This window comes from Monodon monoceros, unplaced genomic scaffold (assembly GCF_005190385.1).
Source record: "Monodon monoceros isolate NGI ecotype Baffin Bay Population unplaced genomic scaffold, NGI_Narwhal_1 Super_Scaffold_4, whole genome shotgun sequence".
Lineage (NCBI taxonomy): Eukaryota > Metazoa > Chordata > Mammalia > Artiodactyla > Monodontidae > Monodon > Monodon monoceros.
This window is the reverse complement of record NW_021703781.1, coordinates 68,944,421-68,961,786: the sequence shown is the minus strand read 5'-3', so window position 1 is coordinate 68,961,786 and position 17,366 is coordinate 68,944,421. Positions and strand designations below refer to the sequence as shown.

The window sequence follows — 17,366 nt, the reverse complement described above, 5'->3', positions numbered from 1 at the left end:
AGAGTTAAAGTTGGAAAGTATTAGGGAGAATCACAAGGAACCAGAACAGGAAGGAGTCTGAGGGATCATCCTGCCCTACCCAGGAAATTAAAAATCGAAAGAGTTTTGCTCATTTAGTTGCCTAAAAAAACCAAAACCGCCACCACCACCTCCAAGACCTGTATTAGAATCTCTGGTCTCTTGAATAGTCGGGGACAGGAAGCATAAAGAAAACACACATATATTCAGAGTTCTGGCCCCAAATCCCTGTCTGGGTGAGCACTATCATGCCTTCTCTCTCTGAACATCAGTCTCCCCATCGATAAAATGGAGATGATAATGACTGGCTGAATGAGGTGAGGGCTGTGAACATGCCCAGCAGGGCGTTCAAATGACAGACCCCTTACCCGAACACCCACCAGGGGCAGGAGGGTAAGGGACATTTCTTTCATTCAGCTAGTATTTGCTGATCACCTAACATGTGCAAGTTGCTGGGACACAGGAGAGAACAAAAGGAACAAAGAGTTGGAAAATAAATTACGACTGTGATTGAGGCTATAAAGGCACTGGGAGAGGTTATGTATACGCATACATACAAGCTAGGAGAACCTAACCTGGTCTAAGGGGTCCACAAAGGCTCCACCCTTTCTACTGTACCAAAGAGTCAACTCCTGCCTTTACCCTGTGACAGATTTACCTTTACTTTTATCATGATCAATGTGTATATTATAAATGAGAAACAAAAAGCATATGCTATTTATCTAAAATATTAACAAGGTTTTTCCCTAATGTATTACTTACTGTTCCTCACATTACTGCAAAGACTCAACCCCTTTGCCTGTGAAAATTCCTGCAGTACAGCTGGTCCTCAATACATCAGTCTACCTTTTCTGTACCAAACCTTATACAAAAAATACACGTGAAGTCTCTTTGTCCCCCAGCCTCATATGAGAAGGTCTGTGCAAAGATATGAGCCCAAACAAATGGATTCTGAGGAAGCAGCTCTCCTGTTTGCCCAAGCTCAGCAGTGGAGTGTCGCTTTGCTTCTGTAAATAGCAGGCTTTTATATGACCGGTTTTCAGGAAATAAATGACTAGTACATGGAAGCCAGTACCTTTCTATGGACGATCTACAAGCCGTACATGAGATAAGCTGCCCACAGCCTCCTGTCAAACTTCTAGATATTTTAGATTGAGTAGCTATAGTCTGCCCAAGTAAGAGGAACTCTGTCTTAGTAATGGGAAAACAAAGTTTTAAATTTAGGTAAAATACTCGTGTGACTTACCAATTGCAAAACCAACTCCAAAGTTGGGAGCTATGAGTCCATAAATGTTTTTTGCAAGAGGAATCTGTAAAAGAAAATAAATGTTACGCTAAAATAACATGCTGGGGCTTCCCTGGTGGCACAGTGGTTAAGAATCCGCCTGCCAATGCAGGAGACAGGGGTTCGAGTCCTACTCCGGGAACATCCCACATGCTGCGGAACAACTAAGCCCGTGCGCCACAAGTACTGAGCCTGCGCTCTAGAGCCCGCAAGCCACAACTACTGAGCCCACATGCCACAACTACTGAAGCCCACGCGCCTAGAGTCCGTGCTCCATCACAAGAGAAGCCACTGCAATGAGATGCCTGAGCACTGCAACAAAGAGTAGCCCCCACTCTCCACAACTAGAGAAAGCCCACACGCAGCAACGAAGATCAAACACAGCCAAAAATAAATAAAATTAAATAAATTTATTAAAAAATAAATAAATAAAATAACATGCTATCCAACTCTAAATCATCTTGGAAAGTCTTAAAGATATGATTTCTTTGGCCTGTTATGCGTGTTCCCTCCTGGAGCAAGTAGGAGGAGAAGCAGGATGAGGTTTGGGCAGAAGCAGACCCTCCAAATCTTTAACAGTTGGAGTTGAAATGGGTTTTGTGACCACCACGAAAAGCTAGTTCACTGCCATGTGTGAAAGTTCAGCCTCGTCCATACACCATTTTTGAAAAGAACCATAAGGTCTCATTTGGGATAGATACTGGCCTTTAGTAGAAGATGTTTTATTCTAGAAAAACATCTTGCTATTGTTTCTGGCTAGCTGCCCTAAAGTGTTTAAGACACAGCGATGTTTAAGATGTTGGGGAGCGGGCTACAAAGTGAAATAAAAACTATGTAATAAAACATTCTAAATAATTTCCAACCAACATGAAGTAAAAATAAACCCTTTGGAGAGTCTTGTCCAAAATTTTTAAGATGATAAAAAATGATGAGAGGGCTTCCCTGGTGGCGCAGTGGTTGAGAGTCCGCCTGCCAATGCAGGGGACACGGGTTCGTGCCCCAGTCCGGGAAGATCCCACATGCCGCGGAGCGGCTGGGCCCGTGAGCCATGGCCGCTGAGCCTGCGCGTCCGGAGCCTGTGCTCCGCAACGGGAGAGGCCACAACAGTGAGAGGCCCGCGTACCACAAACAACAACAACAAAAAATGATGAGAAGAAAATGGAAGATGTAATAAAACTCAGTCAACAAACTTCAAACTGCTATAAAATATTTCTTGGTGATTCTTGCCCAAAGCAAAAGTTTCATTCACAGATTATTTCCATTTGCCAAATGTCATCTTTCACTCACACATAAAATGCTGAATCCAACAATTATCATTCCTAGAAGAGCACAAAGCCACCTGTCAAAAAACAAAAAAGCACCATCAATACATGATTTCCGCCCCCATCCAAGTTTTCAATGGAAATCAAAACAATAAGTTGTAATCGTGAAGGCAGAAACACTTGGAATTTTTTTTAAAGAACTACTTTATTATAACAGAGTGAGTGTTGTCTCATTTCATCTTACCTCCCCATCTTGTGCGCAAGGATCCCGAAAATATTGGTTCCAATGAGATAAGAAATACTAGCTGGTAAGAAAGCAACGCCTGCAAATGTATGAAAAGGACACCTTATCGGTACTGATATCAGTCACATGTGAGAAAAACTAATCATTGTGAGACACCATGCTGGTGATTAGAGATTAGAGCTGATGAAATGAAACCCTGGGGCCTGCACCCAAGCAGCTAATATCCGGCGGCTGCCAGAACCCGTCTGGGCCCCACGCGGCTTATCCGGCCGCCCAAAGCTGCCGAGACGCTCCAGAAATGAGATTCCTCCCTCTATCATCAGCTTCATCTTGCCTCCACCTCTGCCTGCTGGCGCACTCTACCCGGGGGTGACGCCGACAGCTCCCGGCATGGGCAGTGAGCAGTGACGGCATCTGCTTGTGTTCCCCACACCCCCTTCATGATTTGTACGGCAGGAGAAAGACATGGGCGTTGACAGAATCGAGGAACATTAAGATGAGGGCAAAAAAACATTAAAATTGTCCCACACCCCTTCACACTCATATAATCACCACAGTTTTCCCTTGTAAGTTTTACATACATAAATAAATGTGTGTACACAGGATTTAGGTTTTTTGTTTTTCAAAAAAATCTGGGATTATACCTATGGTCCTACATCCTGCTTTTCTCAATAACCTTCATGAACATCTTTCCATGCCAGAAAAATAAATAAGTAAATGTCTACGTGGTCATCTTTTGTGGCCAGAATGGCTTGCTGGTGACTCCTGACTCCCAGAGTGAAGCATGAAAACCATCTCTGAAGCCAAAACTTCAAAGCAGGGATGCAGACCGGCTCAGGGGAAGCCCCAGACAAGCTACATCTTTCTGAAGCGAGTGGGGTGCTGAGCTCACGCATGTGACTCGGAAGCCAGCGTATGTTATTTTCCACGGACAGCAGATACAGTTGACCCTTGAACAACATGAGTTTGAACTGCACAGGTTCATTTGTACGCAGATTTTTTTTCAATAGTAAATACTACAGTATTACACGCTCCATGGTTGGTTGAATCCACAGATGTGGAACAGCAGCTACAGAGGAAACACAGACACGGAGGGCCGACTATAAATTACAGCGGATTTTCATCCGCGCAGAGGGTCTGCGCCTCTAACCCCCGAGTTGTTCAAGGGTCAGCTGTACTCTCAGACAGCAAACACCCACTTCCCGATTCTCAAGCCCAAAGCATGGGATTAGGAGGCATGAAACAAGGTGTTCATTTCAGCTGGAAACTTACCACCCAAGGCTTAATTAAGTGGGTCACTTGAACCCCTCAGAGCCCAAGAGACGGTGACAGCTCCTACTGCACACACCTCACGGGCAGGCTTTGAAGGTCACGTGGCAACGTGCGCAAGAAGGGCTGTGGCACCAGCCCTCCCAGCCTGACCCTGTGCCCTGTCACTCCACACAGCCCCCACTCACCATCCACCCCAGCCTGCGGACCTTCCCCAAACTGCGGTAAGCTCCCGCGGGCAGGGACCACTTCATCTGTCTCCCGGCAGCCCAACTCCACGGTGGCACGCAGGAGGCGCCCAGAACACGCTGACCATTTAGAGGAAAGACCCTGCGTGAGGACGTTCGCTTCACAGAGCTGGAAGTATTCAAGGCCGTCCCTTGAAGGCACCCCCGTTGGTCCAGCATGGGCTTACTCCATGGGGCAACAGGCAGGGTGTGGTCGGGGGCCCAGAGTCCTCCTTTCTTGACTTTCAAGCTGCGGACGGGGCCAGGCACGCTTTGGGCCTCAGGTTCCAAGTTCCCTTTTCCTGTCCTGACACGGCCTCAGCATCGTCTGCCTCGCCAGGACCTCCACCACCTCACACAATCCACAGAACCTGCCTCTCGGAACTCAAAGAAACCTCAGTGTGCCTCGGGGAGGAACGGGGTCCCAGGAGGGGGCCATCTAGCTCTGCCGGGAAACCTGGGGCCGGGAGCCCACTACTCTTCCAGACGGCGCTTCAGGGGCGCCTCCTACCCCAGGGCAGCATCCTAACACCAAGCCCGAAGCCCCCCAGCCTCCACCTGCCGGCCCTGGTTCACATCCCAGAGCCAGAAGCTGGCTCCACCCCTCCCCTAGCCCCCGCCGGCGCGTGGGAAGAGTGAGAGGCATCCCTCTCGCCACTCAGCTTTCTCGAGGAAACACGGCCTCAGCCCCTGGGTTGTTCCCCAGCAGCAGGGCGCCTACTGCGGCCCCCTCTGCGCAAGTTCACGTTATTCTCTACCTTGAAACCTGGTTCCCAGAACTGCCCCAGCCCACGATGGGCACACAGCACAGGACCACTAGCATCTGAGGAAAAAAAGAAGGGCTGAAGGAATCCTACAAGCCTCTTCTGAGGTCTGGCCCCTCGGCCGCGCCCCTCTGGCGCAGCCGCACAGCGAGAGTCTGTGGAGCCCCAGCGGCGCATGCGCTCACCGGGCTTGCCGCGCAGAGACCTGCGCTTCCTCCAAGGCCCCGACCTCGCCTTCCTGGGGTGCTTTCCAGCCTTCGGCAGGGCTTCACACTCTCACCAGAGGATCCCCCCAGGTTCCTTTCAGGCCTTCATTTGTGCCTGTGGAGATTTTTTTGAATCTGCGACTAATTGGACATCTTTATCCTTCCCAAATTTGTATCACCGGCAAACACAACAAGACTTCTCTCTAGGCCTTTCCCCAGCCGCATGAGAAGTGTTGACTGGGGCTGGGCCACGCGCGACCCCTTCTCTTCCCCTGGGGTGCCGGTGCCTGCTCACTCGCCTCTGCTCATACAAGAACGTTTAACCAAGAGCGACCACCCACCTGCCCCTGGTGCTTTTATGGAAAGTCTGGCTTTGACCACAGGCTTGACCTGCACACAAGGGAGAGGCCTGGACCATCACAAAGTCCACAGAGAGCTGATCCTGGACACGCAGCCCCAAAGTGACCGTGAGAATGAGGCCTTGGGCTTCTTCCGAGCTCCGGGTGACCCATCCCTGTCGTCCCCAAGGACTCAGCTAGGAACCAGAATGGGGCAGCGGTCCCATCTGGACTCTCCAGAGGGAGGCTCGGGAGGTTGAAGTCATCACATCCCAGAACCACAGGAGGTTGGCCATCATCTTGTCTTTGCCACCCAGCTAGGCTGGCACGGGACATGCCTGGGGTCACAGCTGGCTGGGAGCAGTGTGGTCCCCTACCAGCAGGCCAGTGTCCTTCCCTCCATCCCACACTGCACCACCACACCTCGTTAAAGAACCAGAAGAAAAAGTCTGTTTCCACCCTTGTCTGGGGCCTGCCCCTCAGAGCCTATGCTTCCCTTTTGGGGTCACAGCCCTCACCATGAACATGAACTTTTTGATTCCCTAAGCCTCAGGGTGTCAGGGAGAGGTCATCTGACCCAGGACTTGAGGTAAAGAGATGCCATGATGATTCTCTCTCCACCAACCCAAACCCAGGGCCACGCCCAAGTGGCAGCACAAGGAGTTTGAGGGATGGGCTTGCAAGGGAGCCCTCTGGAGGAGGGATGGCTGCGTCTTTACCTCCCCCAAAATGATGGCCCAAAACACCGCGTTCAACAAGAACAATCATGCGTCCCCTACGCAGCTCATAAGACTGTCTTGCTTTACTTCAAATCTTACAGTCTTTCTCCAGAAACAATCAGAGAAGCAAAAGGTAGAACGGCTTCCGTTTCCACACTGGGCTGGAGAGAGCTCACACAGGGAGGGGCTGAGCTGCCCGGGCCTCCGGGGAAGTCCTGTGCCACCTCCTAGAGCTGGGTCCTCGCCTCGGGGACAGGCCCACCCAGGGGCCTTCTCACCCAGGCTCGGAGGGGCCTGAGGCGCTCAGGAGAGGGGGCCGCGAGGTGGCAAGGCCCACCTAAGAGGAGAGCTTCCCCTCACTGGAGATGACACTGCAAACGGGAACAGAAATCTGATTCTCTTGAGGAAACCCAAGTCTAGCTCTGAGATGAGGAAGGAGCCATCTCACTGGTGGAAAGGTACAGGGTCAGGGGAACATCTGGCCGGGGTGATAAGCCCCACAAGAGGACCTCCTGATGAAATCTAGGCAGCCTGCGGCCTGCTGTCTAACCCGGATGGCCTGGGTCCCTGACTGACGTGAAAGACTTTCTACAGAAAGCCTCGGGCTGTGTCTGGAGAAGAATAGGGCAAAGCAGCTGGAAAGCCCTGCACGTGGCCAGGACGTGTTCAATTAGGGTGATAAGTCAGTTAAGTGGAGAAAACAGAAACACCAGGAAAGCGTCTCTGCCCAGGAGCACGTGCAAAGCCAACATGGGAGCTCCACTCACAGCCACGCGCCACCGACACAGGGAGCCTCCTGAGGAGACCTGAAGGCGCCGATCAGCACAGGCACAGAGGGAAAGAGCCCTAGAAAAACAGCTCCCGTGGTGTCATCCGCCGGTACCAGCACCGAGACACGAAGAATGTCTCCTCATCTTTTGCAAAGCTGCTATTCGCTAACTCGAGGACAGAAAAAGTCCACCCCTCCTGCAAAGTGGTGAGCTCTCCTTAGAACCTTTGAGAGCCTTTGGGTTTCCTCTGCTCCCTCCATGGCCAGGAAGTTCAGAGCGAAATTCCTGCTAAGAACTAGCCTTAGTTTACCTCCCAGAATCCTTCCTGCTTCACTGAATGATTCGTTGCTGGGGGCCTGGTTTGGTTTGGTTTTGTGGCATAACCCACAAACCATGCAGTTCACCGTTTGAAAGTGCACAGTTCACTGGGTTTTAGTATATTCACAGGGCTGTGCAACCATCACCATGATTTAACTCCAGAACGCTTTCATCACCCCCAAAAAGAAACCTCACACCCTTTAGCAGTCCTTCCACATCTGGCCCGACCTCCAACCATTTGGGGCTTTTTAATGAAGGATTTTTGGGTTTAATGAACGAACACAGAAATTCAATGCAGAACCCAAAGGGACTAGTGCTCAGGCCAGGCCAATTGGAGTGAGGCCGGAAGATCGGGGACCAGCCCAAACCAGGAGGCAGCATCTGCCTGGACGCTTCCGCAAAGGGATGCAAGTTCACCTGAGGAAGGCTGGAGGCGCTAACAAGTGGGCTTATTCAGAACCGAGAGTCTCCATCTGAAGATGTCAGTGTGTAAGGTGAAAGAACTATGAAAAGAAAATAAACCTCTAGGAAGGACAGCTGATACATTCTTAAAGAAATGTGTGTGTGCGGGGACGAGCCTTCCATGTACTAAGCAGTATTCTCAAGCTAATTAAATAGGAGGCTATTGACGCGGGAATACAAGCAGACAAGCGGAACACGAGAGAGAGATCCAGAAGCAGACCCAAGAACACGCGGTCATTTCCAGCATGACAGACGTGGGAAATACCAGATGGACTCCTCGGGTTCCTGGCTGTGGGGCTGGCCAGCCATAAAGAAAACAGTAACACCAGATCCCTATCACACACCTTATAGCAAAATGAATTCCATGTAAATCCAAGAGTTTAATGTAAAAAATAAATCACAAATTTACTGGAGGAAAACATAGTGAAAAAAATAATCTTGGCATAGGAAAGGCCTTCCTGAGCCTGACTTGAAATGACAATGACGTAAAGGGGAAGCTTGCTAAATCTGACTCAGAGCATTTTAAATGTTCCGAGTGGTAAGAAATTTTAAAAATTTAAAATAAAATAAAATAAAATCCCACCTATAAAGTCAAAAGACACACAACAAAGGGCAATATTTGCAAAACATCTGATAAAGGATTAATAACATACAAGGAACACTTAAAATCAATTTTTAAAAAAGGACAAAACTCAATAGAAAAAATGGGTAAAGAATATTAATAAGAAGTTCACAGTAAACGGAATAGATATGGATAATAAACATATGAAAAGGTGCTCAATTTCACTCACAAAGAATTTGTAAAACTAAATCAAAATGAGACCCCATACAGATTGCCAACAAACACATGAAAGAATGCTCAACATCATTAATCATTAGAGAAATGCAAATCAAAACTACAATGAGATATCATCTCACACCAGTCAGAATGGCCATCATCAAAAAATCTAGAAACAATAAATGCTGGAGAGGGTGTGGAGAAAAGGGTACACTTTTGCACTGTTAGTGGGAATGTAAATTGATACAGCCACTATGGAGAACAGTATGGAGGTTCCTTAAAAAACTACAAATAGGGGCTTCCCTGATGGCGCAGTGGTTGAGAGTTCGCCTGCCGATGCAGGGGACGCAGGTTCGTGCCCCGGTCCAGGAGGATCCCACATGCCGCGGAGCGGCTGGGCCCGTGAGCCATGGCCGCTGAGCCTGCGCGTCCGGAGCCTGTGCTCCACAACGGGAGAGGCCACCACAGTGAGAGGCCCGCGTACCACAAAAAAAAAAACAAACAAAAAAAACTACAAATAGAATTACCATATGACCCAGCAATCCCACTACTGGGCATATACCCTGAGAAAACCATAATTCAAAAAGAGTCATGTGGGCTTCCCTGGTGGCACAGTGGTTGAGAGTCCGCCTGCCAATGCAGGGGACACGGGTTCATGCCCCGGTCCGGGAAGATCCCACATGCCGTGGAGCGGCTGGGCCTGTGAGCCATGGCCGCTGAGCCTGCACGTCCAGAGCCTGTGCTCCGCAACGGGAGAGGCCACGACAGTGAGAGGCCCACGTACCACACACACACACAAAAAAAGTCATGTACCAAAATGTTCATTGCAGCTCTGTTTACAATAGCCAGGACATGGAAGCAACCTAAGTGCCCATCAACAGATGAATGGATAAAGAAAATGTGGCACATATATACAATGGAATATTACTCAGCCATAAAAAGAAACAAAACTGAGTTATTTATAGTGAGGTGGATGGACCTGGAGTCTATCATACAGAGTGAAGTCAGTCAGAAGGAGAAAAAAAAATACCATATGCTAACACATATATATGGAATCTAAGAAAAACAAATGTCATGAAGAGCCTAGGGCTAGGACGGGAATAAAGACACAGACCTACTACAGCATGGACTTGAGGACACGGGGAGGGGGAAGGGTAAGCTGTGACAAAGTGAGAGAGTGGCATGGACATATATACACTACCAAACGTAAAACAGATAGCTAGTGGGAAGCAGCCACATGGCACAGGGAGATCAGCTTGGTGGTTTTTGACCACCTTGAGGGGTGGGATAGGGAGGGTGGGAGGGAGGGAGACGCAAGAGGGAAGAGACATGGGAACATATGTATATGTATAACTGATTCACTTTGTTGTAAAGCAGAAACTAACACACCATTGTAAAGCAATTATACCCCAATAAAGATGTAAAAAAAAATGAGACCCCCTTTCTCACACACTCGATTGGAAAAGATTGATAATACCCGTGTTAATGCAATGCTACCAAATATCAAAATGCCAGTTTAAGTTTAGGAATTTGCCCTACAGATATATGTACTTCCAAACATGCGCAGAACACGTGGAAAGGATATTTCACTGCAGTATGGTTTCTGATGGCAAAACTGGAATGGACCTAGATGTCTGTCCAGCAATAAGGACTGGTAGAAAATGGTATATGGTATATACCAAAGGTATGGTATAACCTTAACATGGAAGAAAAGGCAATCAGAGCAGAAGGAATGATGGCTTTCCAGTTAAACAGGGCAGACTGAATCTACGAGCTGTTCTCTATTCCCACTCTAAATTCCATTTAAATTTTAGTAAAGGAATAAAAGAAAACTATAGACCCTCCCCCTGTCTGCCCAAGGAGAGGCAAAATGAAAGGGGAAAAAGCAACGAGAGGGAGGAGCAAGGGGAGGGAGAGCAGAGAGGGACACAGCCCAGAGCACTGGAACCTTCCTGTTCCTTCCGCTTCCCTCACGGAGCGGCCAGAAGCAGCAAGACCTCTGTGCCTCAGAACCCAAAAAATTAAGGAACTGAAGGGTCCAGGTACTGTGAACATAAGGCTGAGGGCGGAGGCTGTCAACCAGAAAGAGGGCGGTTGGACCCCCCAGCCCTCAGTGGTTCACCTAGCAGGAGAAGGTTTCTTTAGAGAAACTGAACTGAAAAGGTTCAGGGACCCCAGGCAGCATGGAGATCAGGGATGTCACAAGAGGCTGAAATGGGAGGTGAAGAGAAGTCCTCCTACTGAATGGTAAAGGGTGTCATTTCAACATCCCTCCACCGCCCCACACATACACAAAACCACTTAGGGTAAATGGGAAAGGGCTCTTCAAAACCGTGATACGATGCCACCAACTGTAAAAGTTCAATAGAGTTTAGAGGAGGATGAAGAAATCAATGGAAATAAGGGAAGGCAAAATAAGAAATTAAAAGTGTAAAACATAGAGGTCCCAACATCCAACCAACCTGAGTAGCAGAAAAGAGAAGAAAGAAAATGGAAGAGGGGGAGGGATTAAAGAAATCATACAAAAAGGTTTCCCGGAACTGAAAGAAGGGATTTCCCAAATGAAGAGGCTGAACAAGCAAGTGCCCAGCACAGTGGAGGAAAAGACTCCCTGCAAATCAGCATCGTGGATGCTCATAACCTAGAGAGGAAGAGAAGATCCTTCGAGCTCCTACAGAAGATGGGGAATGAGGACACTGGCCTCCTCAACAGCAACCCTGCGTGCCCGAAGACAACAGCAACCCTGGCCTCAAGACTCTGAAGGAAAAGGATTCCCAACCAAGAATTATACACCCAAACAGACTAAGTCAACCAAACTCAGGATAAAGTTGAGGTAAGCATAAAGATGCTGCTGATAAGCAGGACCCCAGAGAACTTTACCTGCCGTGCCCCCCCTCTCAGGAAGCTGCTGGAGGACGGGTTCCAGCATAATGAGAAAGTAAACCAAAAGAGAGGAATACAGGAGAGGAGGATACAGGAAACAGAAGAGAGGCAAAGAAGACGCCCAGATATTAGAAGAGGAAAATCTCTGGATGGCCTAGGGAACAACTCTAGACTGGAGCAGGAAGTCAGAATGATGTGGGACAGATGTCCACTAACAAGCAAAAACACAGAAAGGTTAGGTCTGTGGAGGTACTTGTCCATATTTAGAGGGTCTTTCATCTCTGCAAAAGAGTGTGAGGGATATATTCATAAATGCTACACAGAAAACTAAGAAAATAGAAAGACACCATAATTACTAGCTCCAGGAAAAACAGAGAGTTTGTAAAAAAGAAAATAATCACAGAACCCTACAGAGCTCGCCTTTGAATAATATTTACATATTCACAATAACGTCAATGCTGAATGCCAATCTAACCAAACCTGTAATACAATTGTTTCAGGAGAACAGAAGGTGAGGAAACATGTGAGTTGGTTGGTTGATATTTTCAGGTAAAGCAATAATGGCATTAAATCCTCATCTACTGTGTTAGGAAGCTGGCGGACAATGTCAGAAACTGGAAAATCAAAAAATAGGAGCGTACACATTATTTAGAGACATAAAGGAAATTAGCAGAAGAAACAACTAAAAGAGTTGAAGGTGATCAAATCTGAGGAAGAGATTTGGAGATGAGGCATGGGGCAAAGACTGCTGTTTTTTCATTATGATTTTTATAACATATTTAACTTAAAAATTGTGTACATGTGTAACTTTGATAAACAATTAAAATTTAATTAATTGTGAAAAGTAAATCTACCCATTTTGACACAGAAACACAGAAAAACAAGAGGTCACACGGTGTGTAAATGGCAAGATTCCACATGGGTTGGGTTTTCAGGCATTTCACAAAGATGGTGATCAATGCAGAACAATCGAGGAACAGACACACAGAACTATTAACAATGAATGTCACAGAGGACTGGGCTGGGAGAGGGGGAAAGATGAATATGAGATTTTTACAATTTTTACTTCCTCAGTCCCTGTACTTTGATTTTTTAACAATAAGCATGAATTACTTTCTAAATAAAAAATACTTTCAAAAATTCATCCTCTTAAAAACAGTTTGTAATGGATAAAGAAGATGTGGTACATATACACAATGGAATACTACTCAGCCATTAAAAAGAATGAAACAATGCCATTTGCAGCAACACAGACCGACCTAGAGATTATCATACTTAGTGAAGTAAGTCAGACAGAGAAAAACAAATAGCATGTGTTACCACTTATATGTAGAATCTAAAATATGACACAAATGAACTTATTTAGGAAACAGACTCACACACATAGAAGATAAACCTATGGTTACCAAACAGGGAAGGTGGGGAGAGGGATAAATTAGGAGTTTGGGATTAGCAGATACAAACTACTATATATAAAATAGATAAACAACAAGGTCCTACTGTGTAGCACAGGGAACTATATTCCATATCCTATAATAAACCATAATGGAAAAGAATACGAAAAAGAATACGTATATGTATGTATAACTGAATCACTTTGCTGTACACCAGAAACTAACGTAACACTGTAAATCAACTACACTTCAATTAAAAAAAATAAAACTACGTTTGTTGTTCCCTTTCCCATAAATGTTATTACTGTCCACATATATTTAATATAACTTGTCCAGTTCAGAAGTGTGAGGAAATGCTGAATGTATTTTTCATCTCTCATTTCTGCCCAGGTCTGATGCCTTGATATTAATTATGCCTCTATCAGGGGTGATACAAAAACTGGAGCCAAAACAAACCCCAAAGCTCATTGCTAACCTAAGCACTGACCCCATTAAGTGACAAACAGAGACAATCACTTTATCATCCTGCTACCGGCAGCTCAGGACTACAATAATGAGACCCAACCTGGGGACAAAAATTCTAGAGCCAGAAACTCGCGGCCCAGTCTTACCCAGCTGCCACTTGTGGGAACACATGGTCTCCATCATCCAGATGGGCAGGGCTGGCTCCAGCATGGCAATCCCCATGTTTGCAAAGCAGATGGATCCTTAAAGGGAGGAAGAAGGTTAGTGTCCTTGTGTTTTGGGTCTCAAGTGTCCCCTACCATTTCCAAACACAGTTAAATCCCCTGTGTCCACAGCCAGAACAATCAGCTCTGATACCCAGAACGTCTACTTTTGTAAGAAAAAGACAAATAACAGGTCAAAGGGATAGTGGGGAGTGTTGCTTTTGAAATTATTATTATTACTTAAAACAACTAGAATCCCAGAGTCATAAAGTGTGGAAGTGGAGGGAGGCTTAGTGATCACTAGGTTTAACCTTCCCAATTTATTAATGAAGAAATGGAGTTCCAAGTTATTAATGAAGTAACTTGCTTGAGGCAACTCAGCAGCTCAGGCCGACCATACACAGACTCAGGCAGCCTGAGGCTCCTACACCCATGTTTCACTGTATAACAAACACAGATATTTCTAACGATGCCCTTAGTTGCCCAAAACTCAAGTGCATTCAGTGCAAATATGCTGTTGAGGGATTTTTTTAAAATCAGCTGTACCTATAGGGTATCCATGCAAATATCCATTATCACTGTGTTAACCAGAACCCTTTGTAAATGTAGAACCACCTGGAAAAATCAAATTGCTGTCCCCATTGTTCTGAGAGCTTCCTGTGCTGTGCCCCGTGGAACCTCTAATTCGCTAGACTCCTGATTCAAAGAACATTGCGCAATCATAATTAAGGTGTTTACATACGATGAAAGATTTTTTCATTCTTTGTAGCATTTAAAGACAGAACATAAAAATGATGCTGAAATGGCTGGACTCCCCTCACCCACCTATTCCGTGTTTTCTTAAATTCTGTATTTGTCTATTTGACGTTAATTACAGGGCCAAACTAACAACCAGAGTTGTTCAAGTCTCCCCTGTGATCCGGAACCCATACTCTGAGTCCCTGCTTTATCTAACTCTCACCCACCTCACCAGTATCTCCTGCCCTAAATCCACCCAGGCAACTGGGGAGAGCACCCAGACTGGAGTTATTTAAACTAGCCAACCCTAAACTGCTTACCCTCCCCTACCTTTCCCATGGAAAATCCACTTTCTCATGCAAACACCTAGGTTCTGGCCTGGGTCTTCCCCTCGCCCCTTTCTGCCTCCTGACCAAACCTGGTGCCTCCCCATGTGGCCCTGAGTGACGTGGCATGCCCCCTTTTCTCCAGAAACATAAGTAATAAAATCATCCTTTGGTGGTATTAATCTCTCCATGTCATCTCGTCACTCAGTTGCCTCTGTAAACTAAACCCCAGCGGTACAAACGAGACACCGCCTGCCCCCCAGCTCCACCCCACACTCCACCATCCAGGCTGCCCGGACCTGCCGACAGCCTGACCCTGAGTGCCGGCTGGATTTCTGGATTTCCTCCAAGGGTGGGTAGGGGTGAGACAGTGAGGGCCTAGGCAGCACAGCCCGCCCACACGTGTGCCCCAAGGTGCAGGGACTCGCATCTCTGGGCCCCCATCTTTCACCACACATGTCCTCACCCCCCAGTTCGGACAGCCAGGGCTCCAGGGGAATCTCAGCTCTGGAATGTTCCCTGTGTCTTGCTGGGGACACAGTGAGGTCCCCCTGCATGAGGAGGTCGCCACACCAGGCTTATAACCCTTTGGTCAACAGGCATGACAGACAAGGTCTAGACCAAGGCCTCTTATGTGTTGCCGGGGCCAAACCCAGCAGTACACACCTTAACAAAAGCAGCCTGGGGTTTTGAAAGCGGCTGAATCTGAATGCCCTCAGGTGGGGCGTGCCTCACTTCACCCAGGCTCCCCCCAGCCCTAGTGTCTGTGACTGCTGCTTAGACACACCTACCCCTACCCGGAGGGAACCCTGACCGGGCCTGAGGCCACACTGCATGGATGCTCTCTCCGGCCTGATGCCGAGGGTCACTGCTGACCACTGTGTCCAGGCCCAGGCCGCATAAGGCTAGTCCCTCACGAGGCAGCTCCAGGCCTGTGTCACTGGGGTGCTCTTGGGAGGTCAGCTGCTTGGATGGATGCAGCCCATTATCCTCCCCAAGAGCCACAGAACCCCAGGGCGTCCTTTGAGCCCATCTCGGCCAAGAACCCAAAGGTGTCTTCCAGCCACCTGTCCGCCGCTGTGCAGGATGCCCTCTGCAGAAAGAGAGGCACCCTTTGGCCCTCTGGGGCCCTGCTGTCAGTCTCTATTCACAGATGCCAAGGTGAATCAGAGCACCCCCCTAAGGCACCGGCAGGGAGGCCATGGACCCATTCCAGAAGTTCAAGGCCAAACGACAACAGCCTCTGACACAAACACAGTGAGCAAGTTTGGCCCAAAACAATCCTCTTGGAGGGCGTCTCTGTGACTCAGGCATCTCTGCCCCAGATGAAAAACAACAAAGGAGCCTGGCTGTGTCAGAAGTTAATGACAGAAAAAACCATTTCTTCTGACGTGTAACCTCTTTGTGCCTTTTGTGTTTTTCTACAGCCCAACGTTTCCAGCAGCAAAATGAACGCTGGTCCTCACCGCCCACCCCCACCGCCTGGCTGGGAAGAACCAGGGGTGCTGGGGGAGCCCCACCTGCGGCGATGAGGATGTACGGGTCCTTCAGCAGGGTGGTTAGCGGCGTCCCCTTCTGGCTCTGTCAGGGACAACAGGGGTTAGAAGAGGCCACGCGGCCACCACAGCACCCGCCTTGCCCCGCCGCTCACCTCTGGCTGCACCCGGGATGGCTGGAGCACGAAGAGCTGAATAGCTACAGGAGAAAAAAAGAAGAGGTGTGGCCCCCAGCACCTGCCCACAGGGGTGCCAAGCTCAGGGCCCCCAAGGTCACGGCCAAGGGGTCCACGTGGACTCACTCACCTCCGTCCAAGAGCACCAGGGCAGCCAGCAGCAGGAACGGAGCTGTCTTCCCCACAAACTCGTACAGCACACTCCCAAAGGGGGGGCCCACTGCAAGGAAGAGGGAGAAGGGCCAGGGCCGGGCCCGGGACTGATGACCGCCCCCTGGTCTAGAACCATCTTGCGTTTCTTGCGTTTCTCCCTCTACTTTGTTCCAAACACTGTGTGGGGTGGCCACCCTACATTCTGTTCAGGACTGTTAAGTTGCCCTGGCAACTTCCTCCAAGGGGTTTCACACCTGAGACATGGAATCACTCCCAAAGTAAAGGTCAGAGGAAATAAGACCCAGGCAACGGAAGTGCACAGGAAAATGGACTAGTGAAGACTTCACAGCAGCACAGACAGGGACTGTGGGCTCCAGATGAAGGCCAGGAAAGTAACGGAAAACAGAGAGGACCTGGATCTCTCAGGGAAGGTGTTTGCACCTGGTCCGGGAGCTCAGCCAGGGCAGGTGGAGGAGGCAGGCTCAGAAAGTAGGAAGGTCCTCAGGTGGGTGGTAACTCAGAGAATGTTCAAGAGGAGGGGCCTTGGCAGACCATCCTGTTCAAAGCTTGGGTTTATACCTGGGCCCAGGAGGGAGGTCTGGGGAGTCCAGGTCCTCCCAGGTCAGGACCCTTCCCACCATTTTTCAAAGGCTCCATGAAATTAGGGAAGAAACAGTGGACACTAGTGTGAAAGGGGGCTCACTGTCCAATGCCAGATAGGCCCCTCCCCCCAGGTGGCCCCCACAGTGGCCCTCACCCACCTAAGACCCCCATGGCCAGGCCTCCCAGGGCAATCCCCATGGCATTGCCTCTCTCCTCGTCATCTGTGTACACGCTGGCCAGCATGCCCATCCCTAAACAGGAAAAGAAAC

The 17,366-nt window shown here is 48.4% G+C and overlaps 1 protein-coding gene across 2 annotated transcripts in view; it reads right to left on the bottom strand.

Annotated features, from left to right (window-relative positions):
• Window positions 1–17,366, bottom strand: part of SLC18A2 (solute carrier family 18 member A2) — a 38,427-nt gene that overhangs the window by 10,356 nt on the left and 10,705 nt on the right. For both annotated transcript variants that reach the window (XM_029245300.1, XM_029245301.1), the window contains exons 5-12: window positions 17,256–17,348; window positions 16,472–16,561; window positions 16,321–16,364; window positions 16,190–16,250; window positions 13,549–13,644; window positions 2,810–2,888; window positions 2,591–2,642; window positions 1,265–1,328 (exon numbers count right to left, since the gene is read on the bottom strand). In XM_029245300.1, coding sequence (XP_029101133.1) covers window positions 1,265–1,328; window positions 2,591–2,642; window positions 2,810–2,888; window positions 13,549–13,644; window positions 16,190–16,250; window positions 16,321–16,364; window positions 16,472–16,561; window positions 17,256–17,348 — 579 coding nt within the window. The remainder of the gene's footprint in view (window positions 1–1,264; window positions 1,329–2,590; window positions 2,643–2,809; window positions 2,889–13,548; window positions 13,645–16,189; window positions 16,251–16,320; window positions 16,365–16,471; window positions 16,562–17,255; window positions 17,349–17,366) is intronic.